Here is a 25,985-nt window from a genome sequence, read left to right as displayed (position 1 = left end):
GACTCACTTATGCAGCTGTGGCAGAACTACAGACTTACATGCTGAGGCTCTTTGTCCAAGATTATTAAATCACCAAATGCCAAGAGTCTGCAGCACTCACTGATAAGCATTTGTTGGTGGGCAGCCATTTTTTGCTACCAAGTACTAGATCATGCAGTTAAACAGAGAATGGCACAGTCTTGAAGATATCTGGGAAAAAAAAAACCTCCTGGGATTTTGGGGCTTTTTAGTGGTTCATGAAGAGTATGGTTAGAATATTTGAAATATTCTGTTAGCTATCTTGAAATACATTGTCATTTCCTGCCTGTCATAGAATCTGCATAGTGCTGTGACCAGCCAGGTGTAACTCCTTTTAGATAAGGATGTTGAAGCTCACCTTGGTTAAGTCAGTTCTGCTCATTTAGTCATCAAAACCTTTATGATTAGTAAATGAAGAGCTAGGAATGGAAGACTTGAATGTTTCCCTTTGCCCTGTCTCTTATATTATCTTTTCCTGAACATTAGTCTCTTTATTGATTTGCTAGTTTAGTTATCTGGACATCATGAGTAGTCTGTGTACTCTCAGAAGAGTTGAATAGTAAATCTAATCCTATTCTGTATAGAAATGGTTAAGTGTTAATTTAACCATTAAGAGAGAGGGTAATGGGACGCAGTAGGTTAACATCCTGGCCTGAAGCCCGGTATCCCATATGGGCACTGGTTCAAGTCCTAGCTGCTCTACTTCTGATCCAGCTCTCTGCTACAGCCTGGGAAAGCAGTAGAAGATGGCCCACGTCCTTGGGCCCCTGCACCCATGTGGGAGACCCAGAAGAAGATCCTGGCTTCGGATTGGCGCAGCTCTGACCGTTGCGGCCAATTGGGGAGTGAACCATCATATGGAAAACCTCTTTCTCTCTCTCTCTCTTTGCCTCTCTCTCTGTGTAACTCTGACTTTCAAATAAATAAATAAATCTTTTTTTTAAAAAAAGACGGGGTAACAGTTAATGGTCGCTAGCAACATTTGGAGCTTCACTGCTTAGAAGAAATGCAGAGGCTCCAGAGTTAAGTGGTGATTGACTGCTCCCAGAAAGGCCAAGCCTGCAGTTATTTGTGAACAATTTCCTTTTTTTATACCAGCCTTTTTAAACTAGGTCTCCTCATATGAACCACATAACACAGAAACAGAAGAATTGAGAAGCAGTCATGCCAGTGACTGTGCATCCCCCAATTCCATGGCAAATACGTGAGAAGGCCCTTCATTGCATGGAGAGGATCCCTTAGGGCGAGAAGTTTTCAGGCTCTGCCCTGTTAAGAACTGTTGCCTCCTACAATGGCTGAGCTTGATAACTGGATCTTAGTCTTTTTTAGAAAAGATATTTTGTAATATTGGTATTTTAAATGTCTTGTTTTGAGCAGAAAGACTTTTCTTTTTATGTAACTACTAATTTATAGTTTGAGAATATCATGCAGTACTTGGTATTCTTGGTAAATCGGAAACCTTGTGATACTGCCATAGAAGCAAATGTGAAAATGACTAATTTCTTAGTAATCTTTTGGTTTTAAATAGCATGAGCCATTGCTTTAGGAAATAAAAGCAATATGTAGTCTTATTTTTTCTCATAAGCACGATTTTTTTCCAGGTATCTGTGTCCTTTAAAAGGTATATTTTCACTATGATTAGCATGCATCAGATATACAGACCACTATTTATAATTTGTTAGCCTAACACTGTGAAAACATTTAGAAAATAAAGCACATTTGTAGAAAAGCCATCAGAATTACAAAGAAAAATCTCAGAAAACATGTTCTAACCACCATGAATTCTCTAGATTGTCTACCTTAGCATACATTAAATATATACAATATATTAAAGTATATACAGTATACTTTAAGTATATTTTATAAAATGTTTATATATAAAATAAATGATGGTTACTTGGAGAGACAGAGATCCAGAGAGGGAGTGCCCATCTGCCGGTTCACCCCGCAGATGCCTACAGTGGCTGGGGCTGGGCCAGGCTGAAGTCAAGAACTGAGAACTCAGTCCAGGTCTTCCACATAAATGGCAGGGACCCAGCTACTTGAGTCAATACCTGCTTCTTCCTGGATGCACATCAACAGGAAGCTAGAATTGGGAGTTGGGGTTAGGACTCAAGTCCAGGCCCTCCTGAATTCCCAACCTGTATCTAAACTGCCAGACCCAAACCCTCACATTAAATGTTTTTGTACTGGACATTGACAGTTTTGAGTTTTGCTTGAAGGATAACCCCCTGCTATGTTTTGGAAGGACTCACCCTGTGTAACTTTGATTCACAGGTGCCCCTTGGTTTACCTATGACAAGGCCAGAGCAGACCCTCCAGATTTCCTTTGTTTTGTAAACCATTTGCTGATCTGCCTATCTCAACCAGTCAGAACAAAATGCTTGTTGATTGAAGTGTGGTTAAGCTCCTCTGCTTCCCCCAGGCTCCAAACTCTCAACTTGACCTGGTGTAGAGCCTTTCCTTAAGGGCCCCTCCCAGCAAATAGACTGACTTTGGGGTAAAACAGTCTTTGATCTGGTATCCTGTATTCCACCCTTTATTCCCACTTCCTCACAGCCGTTTCTTTAATTCCTTAGTCCAACCAAAAGAAACTTTTTTCTTAACTCTTTTATTTATTTATTTATTTATTTGAAAGGTGGAGATACAGAGGAAGAGGGAAGAGAGAGAATCTTCCATCTGCTGGTTCACTCCCCAAATGGCTGCAACAGCCGGAGCTGAGCCAGGCCGAAGCCAGGAGTCAAGAACTTATTCCAGGTCTCCCACATGTGTGTAAGGGGCCTAAGGACTTGGGCAATCTTCTGCTGTCTTTCCAGGCACATTAGCAGGGAGCTGGATTGGAAGCAGAGCAGCTGGGATTCAAATCCGGTGCCCATATATGCCGGCGCTGCAGGCGGCTACTTAACCTTCTATGCTACAGTACCAGCCCCTTTCTTAACTCTAAAGACCCTTTTGATCAATGTTGCAATCTTCTCTCTCCCTCCATACTACTCTCCCAACTCTTATTGAGTCCAAATTTTTTATTGGATGGTATTTTCTCACTCATGGCTATTGTTTAATGTCACAGTGTACTGAAGCATACATTTCTCTAATCTTTTAGAATTTTTCTCTCAGGGCCAGCGCTGTGGTGCAGCAGGTTGACGCCCTGGCCTGAAGCGCTGGCATCCCATGTGGGCGCCGGTTTAAGACCCGGCTGCTCCACTTCCAATCCTTCTCTCTGCTATGGCCTGGGAAAGCAGTAAAAGATGGCCAAAGTCCTTGGGCCCCTGCACCTGCATGGGAGACCCGGAAGAAGCTCCTGGCTCCTGGCTTTAGATTGGCACAGCTCCATCCATTGCAGCCAACTGGGGAGTGAACTATCGGATGGAAGACCTCTCCCTCTCTCTCTCTCTGTCTCTCTTCTATGTAACTCTGACTTGCAAATAAATAAATAAATCTTTAAAAAAGAAGAATTTTTCTCTCCTCTTCCTTTCCTAAGCTTCGTTCTGACTTCTCCCATTTAACTTCTGGCTGCCTCCTGTGCTCCAGCCAGAGATGATGCTGGCTAAAACACAGACAGCCAGACATGGCACACGGTTGAAGCCACTTCTACTGAGGCTTCTTTCTCCTCTCCCTACCTGTTTTCCAGGGATGAATCATGTGCTGTTTTTGACATCTGAGAACTGTTTTCTATAATTCATAAACTTTTGATGGTTTAACATTTTGTTTGGAAATATTTTAAATTTAAAGAAAAACTGTAAGAATAAAAGTAATATCATTAATTTTAGCCCAGAATTTAGGTATAATATCGTGCATATCATAGTCTTGCTCCCTAAATTACTCAGTGTGTGTTTCTTGAGAATGGGGCTGTTCTCTTAGAGCAACCCCAGAAAATTTAATGTTGATACAGTGATCTTCAATTCTTATTCCAGTGTGTCAGCCCAGTAATGCTCTTAACAGTATTTCCCCCTCCTTGGTATAGGATCTGGTTTAGGTCCAGGGATTGTATTTATTTACTTATTTTTGTGAGAGAAGTGCATGGGAGAGCTTGAGCACAGCCACTCACAGGTTCACTCCCCAAATGCCTGCAATCGCAGGGGCTGGTCAGGGCCAAGTCGGGAGCCTAGGACGCAGTCCAGGTCTCCCACATAGATGTGCATAACCCAGTTACTGAGCCATCACCGCTTCCTTCCATAGTCTGTTGGTGAGAATCCAACAGGAGCCAAGCTGGGAATAGAACCCAAGCTCTCTGATGCAGCATATGGACATCCTAGTCTTTAATTGTCATGTCTCTCACCTTCTTTATTCTGGAACACATTGAAATAGTATTTTTTTATGAAATTCCTGTTGTTGTTCAAAGGTTATTAATTTGAAAGGCAGAGTTATAGAGAGGCAGAGAGAGGGAGAAAGAGATCTTCCATCTGCTGGTTCACTCACCAGATGGCCACAATGACCAGAATGGCACTGATTTGAAGCCAGGAGCTTCTTCCAGGTCTCGCACATGAGTGCAGGGGTCAAGGACTTGGACCATCCTCTACTGCTTTCCCAGGCCATAGCAGAGAGCTTGATCCGAAGCGGAGCAGCCAGGACTTGAACCAGTGCCCATATGGGATGCCAGCACTGCAGGCAGCAGCCTTACCCACTACACCACAGTGCTGGCCCCTGAAATTCCCATTTTTTTAAGAATCCAGTCCCTCTTGTTGGTTTACTAGGAACGTTCTCATCCTGGGTGTAGGTGATTATTTCTTTATTAGATTCATATATGCATTCCGATGTAGAATATTTTATCAGTGGTTGTCATGTCCCTCTAATGGTGTGACATCTGGAAGCACGGAATTTCCACCGGCCCTTTATGGGCGACATTAGTTCTGATCACCTAGTTAATGCTTTGTCTGGTTTCTGCACTGTGTCGTTGACTTTTTTACCCTACAATTAATGAGTGATAGGTGGAGCTAGCTTTAAGACCATGCTGATATTATGCTTCTCATCGGTGTCTCTTCCTAGATTTATCTTCTATTGATGGTTATTACCTAAACTATCGTTTACTGTGATGATTGCAAATTGGTGATTTTTCCCCAACTCCAGCACTTGCTCTGTATTTGCGTTGACTAGGCATTCTCTTGAATTCTCAGTATGTATCTACAAATTCCTACTTTTTGAATGATCTATAATTAGCCTTTACCATCTCTTCATCATTTTTGTGCCCCATTTGTCTTAGATTTCATCAGGATTCCCTTCAATCTGGTTCTCTCCTTGTATCATACCTCTAGTTTTTTTACTTTGTTCTTGTTGTTGTTTTGCTTTTGTTTTTGTGTGTGCAATTTCTTTCTTTATGGGCAAAACAGTGAGATCTCTAATCTGGTACTTAATCTTCCTCAGACCTGGAATCAACCATTTCTGCTAGGAGCCTGGTTTATGAAGGAATGCCATTGGAGACCGAGAGAGATCCTGTACTATGCTCAGTGCTTCTAGGCCCATTCTTACCTGAAGGGGGAAATGAATAACTTGATCTCTTGAGGTTTCTGTCTGTCTGCTAGATCTTTTTCTGGAGAGCCATGACATTTGGTGTTTTACAAAACGATTAGGAGTAGGAATGCGTAAAATGTGTGCTGAGTGAGTTCAGGCTTTACGGATCAGCAGTCTGTTGGGCACCTGTAAGCTGAGAACTTGGCTGTGATTCTTTGTAGAGTTTGGAAACTGGGGGAGAGGACAGAGCATCTCCTGACATTTAAGCTTTCATAATAGGCTGCTGTTCTGCAGTGGCTGGGGCTGTGAGCGGAGTGAAGGTCAAAGAAGTGTGCTTTGTTAAAGAGAAAGGTAGCCTGAAGAACCACAAATAGACGTCTCTCTTTCTAGAGCAGCTTTAAATCTCAAAATGTCTTAGATGTCTCCTGGGACATGGGCACTTCTTAATAGAGTTACCTTGTCTTTTCAGAAAAAGGTTAAAATCTCAGGGTGGCTTTCAAAATTTCATCTGCAGCATTTTTGTTTCACATCCTCACTGTCCTCTGTGTGCGTGCTTGTCCATGCAGGTTTTCCTCTGGATCTCCTACGCTGTGAAAGCCTTCTTGGTTTAGACCCTGCCACCTGCAGCAGAGTTCTGAACAAGAATTACACGCTGCTTGTCTCCATGGCGCCTCTGACCAATGAAATCCGGCCCGTCAGCAGCTGCACCCCTCAGGTAGAGACCAGCTTGCAACTGCTGTCATTTCGTTCTCAGTTTTCTTGATCCTCAATTTGAGATACCACATATCAGAAGCAGCGACTCAGTAATTGTTTTTTTTGTTGCTGTGAGGTATTGTTGTCTTCAGTTGTGAATTATTATTTTAAAGATACTTTTTTTGTAAGGCAAAGTTATGGAGTGAGAGGAATAGACAGAGGAAGAGAGAGAGAGCGAGCTTCTAAATGCTGGTTTACTTCCCAAATGGCCACAATGACTGGGGCTGGGCCATGCCAGTGCCAGGAACCTGAAATTTCATCCTGGTCTCCCATGTGGGTGGCAGGAGCCCAAGTACTTGGGCCACGTTCCGCTGCTTTCCCAGGCACATTAGCAGGGAGGTGGATCAGAAGTAGAGCAGCTAGGACTAGAACCAGCACTCACGTAGGATGTGAAAAATTGCATGTGATTAATGAAAATCATAGCTAAATGTTTTAATACAGTCCTTCAGCCATTATGTGCTGCCTCCCAGGGTGCACATCAGCAGGAAGCTCATTGGAAGCAGAGTTGGGACTAGAATGCAGGACCTCTGGTGTTGGATGTGGGTAGCCCAAGCAGCAACTTAATTGTTGAGCCAAATGGCTGCTAATGTTTTAGGTTGAGCAAAATGAGTCAGAGCTTAAGTAACTTTCTGAAGGTGATAGGGCTCTGAGGATGAAGCTGAGATTCAAACTCATGTAGTCATACTTCAGAGTTCAAGATAAGATGTGCTTTACTAAATCCAATTTAAAATTGGAACAATTGTAATGGAGCACCTAACCCTTACTGCCAAAAGGATAGTGCAGTTAACATTTAATGAGGTCTTTGTTCTTCATAAGACTGTGTGTTGTCACTTAAGAAATTTGACTTCTTTAGATAAGTACTACAACTTTACTGCATTTGTGATTGTAGCATATTGGACCAGCTATTCCGGAAGTTAGTTCTGTCTGGTTTAAACTGTACATTTACCATATCACTGGACAAGGACCGCCATCTCTCTTACTATCCAAAGGTACAAGACTTCGAAAACTGCCAGATATATTTCAGGTATGTTACTGTTTTTTAAATTATGTGTGTGTAGGGTACACATTGATGAGAGGTATTGTGAATAACTTCTTGTTTTTTTTTCTTATTTCCAAATGTCATTTCTGAAATTTGTTTCCAACAGGGTTATGATCGGTTACTAATAACATCTTGGGGTCATGATCCTGGAGTAGTTCCTACATCAAATGTGCTTACAATGTTGAATGATGCTTTAACACATTCTGCAGTTTTAATTCAGGTACAGTTGCCTCATTTGAAACTACCAATTTTGGATTTTTACCATAAAGGTCATAATTTGTCTAGGTTTCTACTGAGTTGTAGTCTGACGTCAGTAATTGGAAATTTGTAGAGATAAAAAATAAGCCCTTTAGTAGTATAGGTAGAAGCCTCATGGACTTTGAAATTACTCCTAGGTTTTAATTCTAACCTTACCTTTTCCTAACCAGGTGTTCAGTATATTTGTTTCATAGTTTTACTGAGATATAATTCACATACTATATGATTTACTAACTTAGGTTGTATACCTATCACAGATATGTACTCAGTTTTAAAGCATTCTTATCACCTCAGTAAGAAACTTTACACCCTTTAGTTACCACCCTTATTTTTATCTCTTCTTGTCCAGAGAATACTGCCCACCTGTTGTCTGTATAGATTTGTCCATTCTGGGCACCTCATATACATGGACTCATAATTAATGTGATCTTTTGTGACTGACTTCCTCAAGTTAGCTGTTTTCAAGGTTCACCATGGTGGTCTGAATCAGTGTGCCATTCCTTTTTATGGCCAAATAACATTCTATTTTATGGATATACTGCATTCTGTGTATCTGTTCATTAGTTGATGGACATTTGGGTCGTGTCTACCTTTTGGCTATTATGAATATTATGACTATAACCATTTGTGTACAAGTTTCTGTGTGGACTTTTATCTTTTCTCTTGGCTCTCTGTATCTTGAGATGGAATTACTGAGTCATATGGTGACTCTGTGTTTAAGTGTGTGAGGCAGAGGTCAGGAACGTCTGTCCTATGGGCCATGGAAGGCCTGTGATCAAACTCAAAATTGAACTCAAAATTAAACAAATCTGTAGCAGCCTAATTTTTAAGTTGATAATTTTGTATGGCCTCAGAGTGATGATATAATTATCCAAATGACCCTTGACAGAAAACAAGTTCCCCACCCATGGTCTAAGGAACTGCCAAAACAGTTTCCAAAGAGGCTGTACCATCTGTATTCCTGCCAACATTTGATATTATGTGACTTTGAATACAACAACCTTTGTGGGTGTGAAGTGGTATCTCACAGTTTTGCTTTGTGTTTTCCTGATGGCAGATAATATCGAGCCTCTCTTCATGTGCTATTGGGTTTTATGACACTTTGGTGATGCTACTTAAACCTTGTTTCCTGTTTGTAAAATGGAGGTGGCAATTTTTACTGTGTAATAGTACTATGTACTATTACATATGTACCTAATAGATAGGCAAGTGACCCTCAGAGGTTGAAGTTGAAATTGACCATTTAATAGATAGGCAAGTGACCCTCAGAGGTTGAAAGAATGAAATGAGGATATGAAGTGTGTAGCTCACTTTCTGATATATAATAGGTCATTAATAAAGATTTCATCATTCCATTCAACTAATAAATAATTCACTTTTCTGTGCTAATTCATACGGATACACAGTAAGCCCTGGTTCCTGTCATCAAGGAAACGCGGCATCAGCAGTCCCTTTCAGTTTCTGCTTCATGCTGAGTAGAATCATCTACAGGGGAAGCATGGAAAAGAATTACCCAGCTCAGCCTTTGGGCAAGGAGTTGGGCTCAGGAAAAGCTCCTTAGAGAAAGGAAGAATGGGCTGAGAATAAAAGGATGAGTTAGAGAGCCAGGAAGGCAGAGGGTCAGCACGAATCAGTCTTAGGTCAGGATTCTTTTCTTCACTGCTTCCCCAGTGCCTGGCACAGTGCTTGGCTCATAGTAGTCGCTCAATTAATGTTCGTTGACTAAATGAATACGAATAGGAAGTGGCACAACATAACCCTGGGGCCCAGCAGCCATTTGCTGTTTTTGAAGGATGAGCTGGAGAGTGGTGTTGTGATCAGAAACAAATCTGGAGAAGCAGGCAGGGTCCGAGTGCAGTGCACTTGAATATTGTCTGTGGAGCTTGGACTTTGAGACTGATGGCAGTAGCTACAGGATGCCAAACAGGGATTCAGCCTGAGCTCAGACTCTGTGGAGAAACGACACCAGAAGCAAGAAGACCAGCCAGGGTTATGTACAGTAGTCTAGTTAAGGAGTGGGGGTAGCCTTGACCAGGGAAGCAGAAGTGAAAACTGAAAGGAAAAAATAGATTTAAGAAATACCATAAATTATAAAATTCATAGGAGTGGGCATTTGGCACAATGGTTCAGATGCCACTTGGGGTGCCCACATCCCATATCGGAGTGCCCGAGTTTGCATCGTGGCTCCACTTCGATTCCAATTTCCAGCTGAGGTTTATCCTGTGAGACAGCAGGTGATGATTCGAGTACGAGGCTCCCTGCCACCAACGTGGGAGAGCCAGGTGGAGTTCCTATCTCCTGTTTCTGGCCTGGCCCAGCCTTTGCTGTTGTGGGCATTTGGGGAAGGAGCTCTCTCGCTTGCTCGTTCTCTCTCTTTCTCTCTCTCTGCCTTTCAAATAAAATAATAAATAAAAATTTTTAAAAAAATGAATAGAATGGATCAGATGTCTGAGAAGGGTAGGGAAGAATGAGTTCTGGATGTTAGGTTTGTGAAGGTGGAAGAGTGGCAGTATTATTGACTAAGAGAATGCAGGGGGAAGAGCCATTTTATGGGGCAGGGGCTGTGTTGTGTTTTGGCATGTTGAACATGAGACGTGTAGACAGGTAATGAAAAATACTCTGAAATTCAAATAAATTGGACAAGAGAGATTTGCTGTAGGTGGTAGTTGAAGCCACAAGAGGGTGAAGTTAGCTAAAGTCAGTGTCTTTACCCATAAACTGGAGGTAAAAATTCCTGTCTTTATAAATCGTCGGTGACTGAGAGGGTAACTTGGCAGAAAACGGTTGGCATTGTGTTAGCCGTGGTGCTGGAGGCAGGAGAAGCAGAGTGAGGGCGATTCCTCCTTCCTGTGGCTGTGTCTCAGGTCGCCGTTCGTGTCTTTGAGTTCCAATTTTCCTTACCTGTAAAATGAGGGAGGCTGTGATTGCCGAGGTCCAGTAGAAAGGAGGTATTGAGTGAGTCAAGCCAAGTTAGGTTTTATTTTCTGGTTTTTTTTTGTATAGCAAAACATAGATAGAAAAATATAAACAATCGGTAGATGGTGTGTATTTTTAATGAGTTCGTCATGTTTTGCTTTTGCTAAAAAAAAAAAAAGCCTCCTGTTCTAAAGTTTATGGAAAAAAAATCATCTTGCTAGAATTTTAAACATAGTACAGATTAAGATTTTGATTAAAACTATAATTTTATAACAACCATCTGGTTTATGGTTAAATTGTAAATCTATCAATAGAACAGAAGAGAGCTGTCAGAAATATATTCAAATTGTAGAATGGACAAATGAGTTTGATTTCTCTTGATTATGTCAAGGTTTCTTGAATTTGAGTAATATGTGGGTCTCTTATAGAAAGTTAAAATTAATAGATCCTCAGTATTAAATTTTCCATTATAATGCTACTAAATACATGCAAGTGTAAAATTAAATTCTTCATGCTTATTGTTCTTACACAACTGTAATCCCAAACCAAACTTAGGAATTAAATGAAGGCAAAACTTTGAAACAGGAGAAATTCAAAGGAGCAAACTAATTGTGTTTAATGGATGAAAATAAATGTTATTTGGATGTAGGGTGGGTAGACTGAGTTTTTAAAAGCTTTTTACTTAATTGTACATGTACATGATTCAACAATAAAACACTATTAAAAGATTTACAGAGAAAACTGTCATTCCCCTTGTAATCTCATCTACTCAGTTGCCACTCCATATCCTCCAAATCAGATAATCACATTAGCATCCATTGACTCCTTCTAGAGTTTATATATAAACAAGCAGTTGCACGCTGATGTGCCCTGTGCTTTTTCCATTTAGTTCTTGGAGAGCTCGCCATTGTCTAGTCCATTAAGACCTTTCACTTTCTTTCTTACAGCTACATTGAAAATATGTACCAAACTTACTTAGCTAATCCCACATGGGTGGACATTTTGATTGTTTCCAGTTTATAATAATAATGTTGTAGCAAGTAACTTTTCAGTGCATACTTTGTGAGTTTTGTGTTCCTACTCCATGTGATTCTGGGGCTCCTTCTACCACTTTTCTGTCTCAAAATTAGAGTGCACCCTGGGCAAGCACACTTGACTTGATTCAGACTTCGTTTGGCTCACATCTGAATTATTTATTAAACCAGCTTCCTTTTTTCATTAGCCAATATACCCAATTTGAGAAACATTGTCTTACATACCTCATGTATACATTAGATTGTCATTACTATAGAAAGATAAGAACGTTGTTGAAAGTATTTGGATGGAATATTTATATGGGCTAGCCCATCGTGTAGCACAGTACTATTTATTGTCTGAATATCAATTATTGGAAATGTGGATTTCCCATAAATACCTTTCAATTTTTGTTTCTTTATCTTTAGGGACATGGTTTGCATGGGGTAGGAGAAACTGTCCATATACCATTTCCATTTGATGAAACAGAACTACAAGGAGGTACCCTTTGAATTATATCTGTTTGACTTTTAAAAATTGATTATCATGCCAAGAGTTTGGTGGACAATGTGGCAGGAAGCGAGCTTTTTTTTTTTTTTTTTTTTTTTTTTTTTGACAGGCAGAGTGGACAGTGAGAGAGACAGAGAGAAAGGTCTTCCTTTGCTGTTGGTTCACCCTCCAATGGCCGCCGTGGCCGGCGCGCTGCGACCGGCGCACTGCGCTGATCCAATGGCAGGAGCCAGGTTGCTTCTCCTGGTCTCCCATGGGGTGCAGGGCCCAAGCACTTGGGCCATCCTCCACTGCACTCCCTGGCCACAGCAGAGAACTGGCCTGGAAGGGGGGCAACCGGGACAGAATCCAGCGCCCCGACCGGGACTAGAACCCGGTGTGCTGGCGCCACTAGGCGGAGGATTAGCCTATTGAGCCGCGGCACTGGCCGCGAGTTCTTAAAATTTTTAAAGTTCTAGGTTCTGCTGTTAAAAGAGTAGGCAAAAAGGATTTGAGCATGTGCTTTTTCCTCAAAGAACTGAGAAAAGACCCATGTAGGACAGTTGAGAGAATAGCAGTCTGTACTGGAGGAGAAGGTGGAGGACTAGGCTTCCTCTGTGTAGCCTTTTAGTTTCTTTGTTTTGTGTATTTATTTGGAGGCTTGGGAGAAGATAAGTCACAGGGAAGAGTTCATGCTTTAGAAGGGTTTTTCCCCCTTGATATTACATACATTCTTTTCCAGGTGCTTTACGGAGTGTTCAATGCAAAGTTTTCAGTGTTGTTTTTGCTGACTAGTTGGTCTCTGTATGCACGCAATTTGTACATATGGACTGTTGTTAGAATTTTAATGATTCCATGTTTCATTTCTAAATTAAAATACTCCGTAGGTCATTTAGAAATGGGTGCTGATGGATATTTGCATACTATTTTATAGTTTACAGAGCATGCGCATGTATTTCTTGTCTCAGAGTTTGTTAAATTTTATTTTTGCTGTTAGAGAAGAGTTGAGTGGATGCAGAACTTGTGCTCAGTCAAGTAAGTTGGATTGAAGGCAGGAGACGCTCTGTTTAATATTATATATTTGTAGAAATAAATGTGAGCCACAATACCTTTGAGGACATATGCTCAGAATTTCTGTAAAAGTAAATTCATTCTTTTCTAACATAGAAGATACCACCTATGTTGAATATTAAAGAACATATGTTCACTAGGAAAACACTGATTAGAACACGCTTACAGAGCACTTTTGTTTTCTGCTTCATGCAGAACTGCTGTACTGTAATCTATTTTCCTGGTTCCTAGAACCCTAATGTACAGATTGTAGAGAGCAGTGCATGGTTCAAGTGATTTAACATAGGTTAGTTCGTAGAAAAACTTACTACCGTTCTTCTGAAATGATGTGTACTGCTTTACTCCCTTCTTCAAAGTAGGGAACAGGAAAAGGAGAATTATACAAATCTCCTTCCTTTTCACGTGGCTAGACTGCAAAAGCCTCGTTTGGAAGTTAAGATGCTTTCTTCCTGTTGTAATTAAATATGTATGAATCTGGAAAGAAGGGTTCCATTTTCCTCTTTTCTCTCTTTGGGGCATATTCTTTTCTCAAAATAGCACCTATTTGGAAATAATAATTCTCTGCAACTAAACCTTGCCATTAATCCTCTAATATTTTACTCATTCTAAATAAAAAAAAAATGTTTACCTGAAGATGTAGGGTAGTGGCAACTGGATCTTAAAATTTCTATGATCGCAAGAATTGAGATTGCCTTGGGACATTTTTGTGGGAATTAGAAAAACGAGGTATCTCCATATTTGAATATAGAGCCTCTTTCTCTTTTATAAATTCACATATTTATGAGAACTTGAACTAATACCTAAATAATTTATTAGACATATGACTTTTAAATACATTGTTATCTTCAGTTTCAATAAGAATAACTTCTCTGAAACTCATAAAAAAATTTGTTTTCAATCCATTGCCTGATAGAAACCCAAAAGTCACATTTTCAAGGTAGAACAGAACCACAGAGAGAGACCTAGAGCCTTTGCCTGTGGCTGGCCCTCTGTGCTTCCTTTGCAGGTAGTTTGTTTTGCTATAGCAGATGCTTCCTGAAGACTGTAAATGGGTTATGTGTGAGCAGCATTCTTTTGCATTCACATGTATTCCTACATTGTAATTAATCTTTTTTTTAACTTAACCTTAAATTTCTTTATTTTGTAATAGAAAACTTTTATTTAATAAATATAAATTTCAAAAGTACAATTTTTGGATTATAGTGGTTCTTCCCCCATAACCACCTTCTCAGCCGCAAACCGTCCCATTTCCTACTCCCTCTCCCATCCCATTCTTCATTAAGATTCATTTTAATTATCTTTATATACAGAAGATCAACTCTTAGACTGAGTAAAGATTTCAACAGTTTGCACCCACACAGACACACAAAGTATAAAGTACTGTTTGAAGACTAGTTTTACCGTTGATTCTCATAATACAACACATTAAGGACAGAGGTCCTGCATGGGGAGCAAGTGCACAGTGACTCCTGTTGTTGATTTACATTGTAATTAATCTTTAAAAAGTAGTTCTAACAATTATTTAGTAAAATATATTTAAATGTTTTGTGTTGAATTATAAATGTATTCACTAATGGATATCAACTCTTTGTTCTTAGAGTTCACTCGTGTCAGTATGGGTGTTCATAAAGCATTGCAAATATTAAGGAACAAGGTGGACTTGCAGCATTTCTGTGGCTACGTCACCATGTTGAATGCTTCTAGCCAACTTGCAAGTAGAAAACTCAGTGATGCTTCTGATGAGAGAGGTTAGCTGATATTTGCCTTCTTTGCCTTAAGATAATTTGAGTTTTGAGTGTTTAACACAATATTAATATATAAAAAGCAGCAGAGGGGCACATGCTGTGGCATAGAAGGTTAAGCCTCTGCCTGCAGTGCCAGCATCCCATATGAGTGCTGGTTTGAGTCCCAGCTGCGCCACTTCTGATCCGGCTCTCTGCTAATGACCTGGGAAAGCAGTAGAAGATGGCTCAAGTGCTTGGGCCCCTGCACCCACGTGTTAGACCTGGAAGAAGCTCCTGGCTTCAGCCTGGCTCAGTCCTGGTCCCTTGTGGCCATCTGCGGAGTGAACCAGCAGAAGGAATATATTCTGTCTGTCTGTCTCTCCCTCTTTATCTCTGTATCTCTGCCTTTCAATTTCAAATAAATAAATAAATGAATCTTTTTTTGTAAAAAATAGCAGAACTGTGTGGGATGTTGAATTATTTAATACTTGATGTTTTCTCACTGAAAGATGAGAAATGTTCTGTAGCATCATTTGGACAGATAGCAATTATTCAAGTGGAGAAAATGCGAAGTATGTAACTAAAGAAGAGATGGCTTGGGGTTGGAATTCAGAAGTTAGGGGCTTTAGCCCTGTGCTGTCACATTTGCATTTATAGGCTTTGAATGAAGTTAGGTTTATGAGATAATGGTGTCAGAAGTCAAATTTATTTGAAAAAATGTTTCCAAAATAAATACAGTAGTTTCTCCTTTGCAGTTTTTCTTTTTCTCTTAAAGGTACCATTGTCTTACCCAGATCTAAAATCTTAATTTTGCTTCTTCCTCTTTTCATCCAGTTAGTTTCCAAGTTCTATAAATTATGCTTTGTCTCTTACCATTTTTTCTCCTTCCTTCTTCTTCCTTTTTTTTTTTTTTTTTTTTTTTAAGATTTTATTTATTTGAGAGGTAGAGTTACAGATGAAGAGAAGGAGACAGAGAGAGAGGTCTTCCGCTGGTTCATTCCCCAAGTGGCACAGTGGCCAGAGCTGAGCCAGTCTGAAGCCAGGAACCAGAAGATTGAGCCAGGACATGAACCAGGATGCTGGTGCCGCAAGCAGAGGCTTAGCCTGCCTTCCCACAACATCAGCCCCTCTTTTCCTCTTTAACAATTATCTGTCTCGGGGCTGGCGCTGTGGCATAGCAGGTAAAGCCACAGCCTGCAGTGCCAGCATCTCATATGGGCACTGGTTCGAGTCCTGGCTGCTCTACTTCCGATCCAGCTCTCTGCTTTGCCTGGGAAAGCAGTAGAAGATGGCCCAAGTGCTTGGGCCCCTGCATCTGCATGGGAGACACAAAAGAAACTCCTGACTTCGGATTGGTACAGCTCCAGCTGTTAAAGCCATCTGGGGAGTGAACCAGCAGATAGAAGACCTCTCTCTCTCGGCCTCTCTGTAACTCTGCCTTTCAGATAAAATGAATAAATCTTTAAAATAAATAAATAAGATTCTCTGTCTCTGCCATTCTAGTCTGGATCTTGAAACCTTAAACGTGTATTATTGCAACCATTTCCTTCTTAGTTTTCCTGACCTTCCCTTCCTATCTTCAGTTTATGCTGAGATTCCTTCCATACATTTTATTTTTAATTTAAAAATCCATTTTCAAGATTCAGGATCTCAAGAGCTCATGCTTGCTAATTGTTTCTGGTGCAGAATAATATGGCTTGTAAGTGGCTTTTGTTGCCACGGTGCCACTGGGAGACCCTCAGTTGAAGTGTCCGTCATTGATTGACCATATTCTATGAGCCTCTTAGTTGAAACCCAGTGGGTTGGATCGGCTCCCCTTGGGTTAGCTATCTACTTCTGGTCCATTTGTTTTTGGCCAGGTTTCAGCAGCTGTGTCAAATATCACAGAAGTGTTTTCCAGAGAAGGAGTCTGTGGGTTAGGCTGTCGTTTTGAAAGCATGTCTGCTGTAGCTTTCATTTGTTCACGCACATTTATGGAATAGCTGCTCAGGTGCTGGAGATAAACTGGGTCAGTATTATTCTGAGATAACTCCAGAAAGGGAGCGAGACAAGTGCTCAGTATATGATGTAGAGTTAAGACAGTTCAGAAAAGACCTCTTAGAGAAGATAAAGCTAGAACTGATACTGAAAATTAAGACCTTAGCTAGGCAAAAAAAAAAAAAAAATGCTTGTTGTTTTTAGAGGGTGGCAGCCTTTCAGGTAGAAGGAAGTAAAAGGCAGAGGAACTCATCTTGGCCAAAAGAAGGATTTGTTTGACAGTTGTAGAAGGTGAGAATAGAGAAGTAGCAAAATTTAGGCGACCTGAAGGGATCTTATGTGTTGAAACCTATGAGTAGTAAAACAGACTTTGAAGAACAGTAATGTAGTCAGACTGCTTATTTCCACAGGGATAGAATGGCTGTAGCAATGATCTCAGTGAAAGTCCAAACTTGGGTTCTGGCTTGTAGATCTTGTTTTTTCAGCCAGGATTTCTCAAGCTTAGCACTGTTGGCATTTTGAGGTGGGGAATTCTTAGTTGCCGAGGCTATCCCGTCTGTGCATGGTAGGATGTTGAGCATCCGTAGGTATCATTAGCATCCCCGTCTCCAGTCACAACAATCAGATGTGTCTCCAGACATTGCCAAACACACTTTGGAGGATAACATTGCCCTCTTGGTTTAGAACCAATACTTTAGGCCAAAGCTTATTCATTTTTTCCCATTATCATTCTATTGCTTGAAGTCCTCTTTATGTTAAGACTCTGATTTATTGATAACTTCCGCTGACTGCTAGAATCCTGATATTATGTATGTTCTTTAATTTTAAGTAGAACCTGATTTAGCTTCCGGCTCAGATGTGAATGGGAGTACAGAGTCGTTTGAAATGGTCATTGAGGAAGCAACTATGGATTCAGCCACAAAGCAAAACTCTGGTAAGGTATTAAGAATTCTTTGTGATTTTATTAGACTAATTTTTGAGGTTTAACTTTTCTGTTAAGTTACTTGTATGTCATTTTTCTATTCTTATTATCCATAATTTTAATAGTTTTCTAGAAAAAAATGTTTTTATATTCAGAATAATAGTTGAGCTACAGTCGTGTATCACTTAACATCACAGATGTGTTCTAAGACCCAAGTCCATTAGTGATTTCATTGTGTGAACATCATAGAGTGTACCTTGACCAACTGCAGATTGCTAAGATGTCACTGTACTATTTATGGAACCACCATTGTTCAGGCAGCTTGCCATCGACCAGCCTTTGTTATATGTATGGCCTATGGTTGTGCTAGAAAATGACTTGAGAATAATGACTTAAGTTTCATTATTCCTGGGCTAAATATTTTGATTCCTTCTTTCATTGTGCATATGTCTTACAATACACTTTTTTGAACAAATGACTACTTTGAATGCTTGATGAAAGCTGTGTGCCTTCGCCCCAGACACATGTATGCCCTCAAAAAAATACTGTTCTTTTTCCAAGATCAGTTGGCCCTTTAAGTCTACTTGACCTTCCAAGCCACTGATGGATATCACTGGGGTTGGATCTGTGAACCTCAGCTTAAGAAACCCCTGTCAGTCATATAGTATAGGCTACTTAAAATTTAAGTTTATGTCTCTTCCTTTAGGTGTCACAACAGAGGCAGACTGGGTTCCTCTTGAACTATGCTTTGGAATTCCACTGTTCAGTTCGGAATTAAACCGGAAAGTTTGTAGGAAAATTGCAACACATGGCCTTTGCAGAAAAGAAAGGTGAGGGTTTCTTATATTCACCGTCATCTTTTATCTGCCTGGTTTTTGAGATGGTAGTGAATGGTTACTGTGTCTTGAGTCCTTTTATTGTACACATGAACATGTACTTGCCCTATGTATATTTATTGCTTGAATAAAAATTGCTAGTTTAAGAGTTCTGCTATATTTTTCAAAGTAAAATTTTAATAGGCCAGGCATTAGGCATAAACAGACATTTTGGGCACAAGTTTTGGTTAATTTTATGTTTACTTAGTTACCCAGATTTGGTAAGGGTATGATGCAATTGATGTGTATATGGGGTGTAAACCTTTTTAAAATACGTAAATGTTCGTAGGACATTTCTCTTGTGTACTTCCCTCTTTATATTCATACCCTCAGGTTATATTTTGTGGAATCATGGCATCTTTCCACAGTTTTCTCCACTTTTACATCTCCTAAGATGAGCATGTATTGCCTTTGGAGAGGACGTGCAGGTTTTATCTCCGTGCCGACCGTGACCCCTGGAAGTGGCTGCTAGGAGGCAGTGCTATAAGGTTCTCAGCCGAGCTGGGCTGGCAGGAACGTCACTGAGTCTTGACCATCACAGTGGGTGGCTTGGAGGGATGAGAGCCACACAATGCCTTAACTTCTTTGTTCGGGAAGACAGAATTGGAAACAAATAGTTCATTTAATTGGCTTACTGTAGCTCCATCTGGGGCTCCTGTGTGGATGGCAGGGGCCCAGTGTTTGGGCCATCTTCCCTGTGTTTTTGAGGCATATTAGCAGGGAAATGGATTGGAGGTGGAGCAGCCGGGACTTGAACTGGTACTTGTCTGGGATACCAGCGTCTCAGGCAGCTGCTTAAGCTGCTGTGTCACAACGCCATCTCCTAAAATGGCTTTGAATGCACTTATTTCTCTCAGTTAATAAAAGAAGCAGAAATTTCACTGCTGGAAAACATGGCATAGGTTTTCAGAAGTTGTTTATGTGTTTAATTAGAATATGTGTGTATGTAAATGCTTAACTTGCTAAAAGTAAATTCTTGTGAGATATTAGTTCTTGTTACTATATTTGCTTTAAACTTTTTCTTTCCCATTTTTTCAGCCTTCAGAACCTCTTACATTCCAGTAGGAAACTCTCTTTACAAGTCCTTAACTTCGTTCACTCATTCCAGGTAACAAAAAAAAACAGAAAATCCAAATGGTATTTGCATAGAGCTTTATGGTCTGCAAAGCACGTCAGTGACTGAGTCTTCATGCCAGCATGACATGCAGTAAGCATTAACTGTGCTGTATCAGTGCAGACTTTGAGACTCCAGAAATTCATTGGCTTGCACATTTCACTGGCCAGGTCTTCAGAGATTAAAGCTTGAGCTCTTTCTTCTGTGCTAATGCTTCACTTAGCTGAGCTGTTGCTGTGGGCTGTGGACCATGCTAGGCACTGGGTCTTGGTGCACTTCCATTAACATCTGTAGTGATTCTCCACTGTGGGGAGGGACTTGTAAGGTGTGGCCTCACGTGGTCTTTTTGTCTTTTCCCCTGGAAAGAGAAGATATCCTAGACTTGATCTATAGATAATCTCTTAGAATGGAATATCTTTTTTTTTTTAAATTAATGAATATGCTTCATTTTTAAAGAATTATTTTATTTGAGAGAGAGACAGAGACAGATCTCCCAGCTGCTGGTTTGCTCCCCAAATGACCAGGGCTGGGTCAGGCCAAAGCCAGGAGCTGGAAACTCAACCCAAGTGCCCCGTGTAGAAGACAAGGACCAGCTACTTGAGCCGCCCCTCGCCGCTTCTCAGTCTGCACACTAGCAGGAAGCTGAATCGGGAGACTGGAACCCAGGATCTCTGATAGGGGATGCGGTGTCTCAGGCGGCAGCTTCCTGGCTTTACCAAATGCTTGTCCAAGGATAGACTAATTCTGTTCAGAGCATCTGATCCGACATTCTGCAATCAGTATTTGGAGTGTTGTCTCGCTCATTCAGTCACTGAATAAATGTTTGAGTCTATCATGTGTCAGACCCTTTGCTGAGTGCCAGGGAGACAGTGTTCTGTAGGACATTGTTGGAGCTTATAGTGTTCTATGAAACAGTAATCAAATAGACAAAGTAATTACAGATTTGATGATGTGATCCAAAGATAGATCTCATTTAAAGATAAGAGATAACATATAAGCCAAAACTTAAAGGATGGAAAAAATATTCCAGGCAGAACTTAGTAGGTGCAAAGGTTCTATTTCAGGAAGGCACTCAGTGTACAAAGTACAAGGTGGCCAGTGAGGCAGAAACCTCACGCTGGAGGCATAGGGCTGTAGGGTACTGGGCCTTTGGGGGTATGTTACAGTTTGTGTGTCATGCCGAATGCAAAGAGAAAGAAAGTCTTTTAAACAAGGGAGACACATAATCTCTGATCATTTAAAAATAGGAGCTACTGTTTGGAGTACAGATTAGAAAGGAACAAAGGAAAGGTGAGGAGCTGTTTCACTACTCGTGAGTGAGATGCTGGGACTGAGTGCTCTTTTTCACTGACAGATTTTTCCCTAATAAGTCTTTTTTTTTTTTACACATATACACTGTTACATCAATGAATTGTATTATAAAAATACATAAAGTGGTAATTTTATAAGGATACAGTAAATAGAGAAATTCTAAAATTGTCAGTACTGTAACCTCCTTTGGAGTGAGTACTTTGGAAACAACTGGCTTTGGCCATGGGAAGCAAATAAGGTAAACTAATTTGTGCTGTTCTGGAGACAGATTAATAAAACTTGATGATGAATTAAGTATGAGGAAAATATTGAGGATGTGGAGCGAGGCAGAAATAATCATTGTTGATTTCTGAGTTAGCCAGAGCTGTGTGGAGTAGGGAAGGCTGGGGAGCGGAAGGGACACAATTTAGTTCAGTTATGGACGTGCTAAGCGTGGAATGCATGAGGGGACATCTGAGAGGCGACGTCAGCTTGACAAAGGGATGCCTGTGCCTGCAGTTCTAAGGAGAGTTCTGTGCTGAATACGTGGATCCGAGCAGCCTGGAGCGGATGGATTGTTCTGGTGCTTAGTGTAGTGTTTTTAAGAGGCTGTCTCCTATTGGGTGATACTTTGAGACAGGCCCAGTTTTCCCTGAATTAACCTTTTCCTTACTCCATAGCCTCATGACATAGTATTTCTTTTAATCTCTAAGCATTTAGTACTTGTGTCAATTTTCTATATATGCGTACCTGCCATTGATTATCTGGGGCTTGTGATGTAGATCTCTGTGTGTGCTATGGTGCTTTGCATTCCATAAACATTTCTCATATTGCTCATTAATTATGTTAAATGGATTTCATCTGGTTAGGTGGTTTTGATAAAATTGCATATGGAATATTTCTCGTTTCTTGATCTTTTAGGAAGGTGCTTCAACATTGGATATTCAGACAGAGCCCAGTTTTTCAAGTTTGATTTCACAGTCATCCTGTGGCGATATGGGAGTTCCACTTCCTGCAAAAAACTTAGTATTTCAAGACGGCATCTTATCAGAATGGAGTGGGCGGTCGCCTTCTTCACTTCTTGTTGCTAATCTCCATTTGCAATAATTTGGTTACACCATTTGTTGCCCACACTTTCTGCCTTTTTTTCCTTCTTGACGTTAGCTTTATAGTGTCAGCTACTAAAAAGCATCCTGCTGCTACAGTGCGGTCCTTGCTTACCTGAGACTCAGAGTTTGGGGAACATGTTCATGTTTTCTGAAGTTTTGTTCATTATTGCACCTCTTGTTGCAACAAAGTGCTTTTTAGCAGCCAGCACTGTATTTTTTACCTTGAGACAATCTGCATTTCTTTTATAAAACTACAAATATACTTTATAGGCTTTATGATGACTGTTATGTTTATAAGCAGTCACTATGAATATTGCAATGGTAATTTTATATGTTAGTTTATCAAACATAAATCTTGTTTAATTTTATATTTTGTTACCTACAGTTTATGGGATCAAAGGAAGAGATGGAACTCTTCCTCTGAAAAGGCTTCTTGGTACTCGTAGTAGTAAAACCATAAAACAATAAACATCCAGTACTGAGAGATGAGATGACGGGGCATTAAGAATTCCTGTGGATGTCTGTAAATTATGTATGTCAGTTGACCATTGTTGAAGATACGTAAATCAGGATAGTCACGTAGAACATAACCTTGGTTTCTGAGGTCTTAACTCAGATGATGACTGTTCGTTGACATCTCATGAGAAGCTTTGGAAAACATTCTATTTTTAAGCAGTGTTTATATGTGGACTTCTGTTGTCACTCACTTTGGGCTTTATATTTTCATAGAGTCTTTATGGAAAAAATGGAATTCATTTTCCACTCTTATAGCTGCAGCTGTTGCACATTTTCATCCTGATTTGTTTGTAGTATTACCAACGAATTGTTATAGAAATTGAATCTGATGTTTTCAAACCAAGGAGTGTGATTTTACATAGAATTACACATTAGAAGCATTAAGGCTGTGTCTTCGGATCAGAACACTTTAGTGCAAAACCTACATTGAAGACATATTCTTAAGCAGTCTGGATCTTAAAGTTATTTGGATGAAATGATAAAGAAAAATTGAATTTCTTTCAAAGCATTTCTTAAGTCATTCATTCTTTTAATATCTCAAATGTTAATTAGAATAATTGGAATCACTTTTCGACTTGTCAAGTTACCTTCCTTGGGAAGTTTGTGCAGTGTTATAGTTTAGCTCCTTTTGTAGGGTAATGATTTGCTAGTTTAAAAATGTAACTAAACTAACTGATCAAACAACATTGTATCTAAAATACTAAAGCACTAAAAAAATTGGGAATGTTATAACCTAACCATTTTGGCTGGCAATTTTTGTTATTTATAGAACTGATATTTGTGTATTTAACATACTTCTGGAAATATATGCCTTTCTTAAAACTGTTAACATAACCATGCATTCAACGGCCTGTCTGTAGAACTGAGTATTTTATACCAGGTTACCTGTGGCACAGTCAGTGCTGTGTTAGGGGTTGAATACAGTAACGTTTAGTTTTCTACTTTATCTCATATAAGGTAGAAACCATGTGTATGTTGTTTGTCTATAAAAGGAGAAATGCATATTAATATTAAAATACTTTCTTATGACTGTGAATCACTCATTTATTTTTCCAATAATTGATATTGTACATTCCTAGTGCTCTTAGGTATGTATGTATGTATGTATGTATGTAACTTTTATAGGTCTTCAACTGAAAGTTGTAATTATTTCTTTTGATCAGGGCCCTATAATCTCATTTTAATTTGTTTTATTTGAGTTAACCGTAGTTTATTTATTCTTGTATTAACAGTATAAGCCAACTGTAATGATATGCCCACTAATAAAGAGTTGAACATTGGTAGTTGTTGGCAGTAAACCTAGTTGTTGGTGAGTTTAAAGCTTAAAACACAAGAGTGATTTGCTGCTATATTTCCTTTGAGAGGTAATAGAATAAGAAGCTGAACCTGACCCTGATCATGGATTTTAGGGAAAGTGCTTAGAAAACAGAAGGTCACCCCTGGTGTCTGGTGCTGAATGACGATACAGTGATCATCCGATTCCCAGCTGGAGCCCCCTGTGCTCTTAAGGAGGGGGAGTCTGCATTTCTAGAGCTATTAGCAAAGTGGGAAAAGCTAATGTTTGTGCTTTGCTTTATGAATTTGGCTTTGTTGCCTCCATATATTAACTCGTGTAAAGGATTCATCCCTTACTTCCAAGTGTTGATCCAATCCAACAAAAACATAAATTTAAGGTATAGACTGTTATTTGCCAAAGATTATTCATGAAAAAAAATTTGCCAGTGTTTAATTTCATTTGGCTTTGGGCTGCCTCCCCTGCTTTCTTCCCTCACCTCCTAAAACAGCTTAAACCATGGCAAACATTATTAAGTAATCAAGAAGAAAAAAATTATCAAAAAGGGCATACTTATAGATTCTAGTATGGTACAATTTCACCTCTCAAATAAGTCTAAAGAAATTCAACTTTTATATCATTAAAAAATAGGATCATCTGATATCTTTCATTTATTTGCTTCTTTCTTTTGTTTAATATGTAATCAGATGATTTTGTATTTGTTTTTTGTGGGCATATTGGTTTCTTTTATGTGATATTTTCAGTTTCTCTGCCATTTGTGTTTCTTTTTTATGTTTAATGTTTCAAATACAGTTCGAATTAAAAGATTTTAAAGTACCAAAACTGTAATGAGTACAGTGGATTGTTTTCTGATATGTTCATATTATACAATGAAATGTATAAAGTGTTGTCAATTTGATTATTGACACATATAACATGTTTACAAATAAACTGTGGTGTTGATCAAGTTACTGCAAAAATGTGTAAAATCTTCTGAAAGTTCTTTTTTATTTATTTTATTTTATTTTATTTTTATTTATTTATTTTGACAGGCAGAGTGGACAGTGAGAGAGAGAGAGAGAGAGAGAGAGAAAGGTCTTCCTTTACCATTGGTTCACCCTCCAATGGCCGCCGTGGCCCATGCGCTGCGGCCAGTGCACCACGCTGATCCGATGGCAGGAGCCAGGTGCTTCTCCTGGTCTCCCATGGGGTGCAGGGCCCAAGGACTTGGGCCATCCTCCACTGCACTCCCTGGCCACAGCAGGGAGCTGGCCTGGAAGAGGGGCAACCGGGACAGAATCCGGTGCACTGAACGGGACTAGAACCTGGTGTGCTAGCGCCACAAGGTGGAGGATTAGCCTATTGAGCCACGGCGCTGGCCTATTTATTTATTTTTAAAGATTTTATTTATTTGAGAGGTAGAGTTATAGACAGTGAGAGGGAAAGACAGAAAGGCCTTCCTTCCGTTGGTTCACCCCCCAAATGGCTGCAACGGCCGGAGCTGCGCCGATCCGAAGCCAGGAGCCAGGTGCTTCTTCCTGGTCTCCCATGTGGGTTCAGGACCCAAAGACTTGGGCCATCCTCCACTGCCCTCCCGGGCCACAGCAGAGAGCTGGATTGGAAGAGGAGCAGCCAGGACTAGAACCGGCGCCCATATGGGATGCCAGCGCCATAAGCGGAGGATTAACCTACTGCGCCATGGCACCGGCCCCTGAAAGTTCTTTTTAAATAATCAGATACAGCTGTGCTTTCAGTGCTGTTCATATTTTTGAGGAAAATAACTTTTATAGCAATATCAGATTTACAGGAAAGTTAGAGATAGATCAGAGATGTTCTGTCCCCTTCACTGAACTTCTAATGTTAACTCCTTACCTAAATTATGATACAACTGTCAAAACTCAGCCATGAACACTAGCAGAACACTGTTTACTAAGCAGTACACTCCACTGGGCTTTTAGCAGCTCTCCCACTAACATGCTTCTGGAATCCAGGCCAGGACACACATTGTACGTAGTCACCGGTGCTTCCTCGGTGTCCTCCGACATGTGACAGTTTCTTCCGTGGCCGCTGTGAGGAGTGCTGGCCACTGACTGGAGGATGTTCCTCTTTGTGGGTTCATCTGCTGTTTTCCCACGGTTAGACTTCTCAGGAAGGTGATGTATTCTTCCTGGTGAGTCCTACC

At 40.1% G+C, this 25,985-nt stretch overlaps 1 protein-coding gene across 2 annotated transcripts in view; it reads left to right on the top strand.

Moving 5' to 3' along the window:
- The window catches only part of FAM91A1 (family with sequence similarity 91 member A1), a 49,437-nt gene extending 24,693 nt beyond the window's left edge, over positions 1 to 24,744 (top strand). Inside the window, exons 16-24 of one of the 2 annotated variants that reach the window (XM_062188020.1) lie at positions 6,030 to 6,178; positions 7,106 to 7,240; positions 7,362 to 7,475; positions 11,872 to 11,944; positions 14,602 to 14,751; positions 17,534 to 17,638; positions 18,333 to 18,456; positions 19,540 to 19,609; positions 21,827 to 24,744. In XM_062188020.1, the coding sequence (XP_062044004.1) occupies positions 6,030 to 6,178; positions 7,106 to 7,240; positions 7,362 to 7,475; positions 11,872 to 11,944; positions 14,602 to 14,751; positions 17,534 to 17,638; positions 18,333 to 18,456; positions 19,540 to 19,609; positions 21,827 to 22,012 (1,106 nt within the window). In that variant the 3' untranslated portion in view covers positions 22,013 to 24,744. The remainder of the gene's footprint in view (positions 1 to 6,029; positions 6,179 to 7,105; positions 7,241 to 7,361; positions 7,476 to 11,871; positions 11,945 to 14,601; positions 14,752 to 17,533; positions 17,639 to 18,332; positions 18,457 to 19,539; positions 19,610 to 21,826) is intronic. The other variant, XM_062188021.1, reaches the window with a different exon arrangement.
- The last annotated feature ends 1,241 nt before the right edge of the window (positions 24,745 to 25,985 follow it).

The sequence above is a fragment of the Lepus europaeus genome, chromosome 4 (assembly GCF_033115175.1).
Source record: "Lepus europaeus isolate LE1 chromosome 4, mLepTim1.pri, whole genome shotgun sequence".
Taxonomy (NCBI): Eukaryota; Metazoa; Chordata; class Mammalia; order Lagomorpha; family Leporidae; genus Lepus; species Lepus europaeus.
Note: the sequence above shows the minus strand (reverse complement) of the source record. Positions and strands in the feature narration are given on the sequence as shown.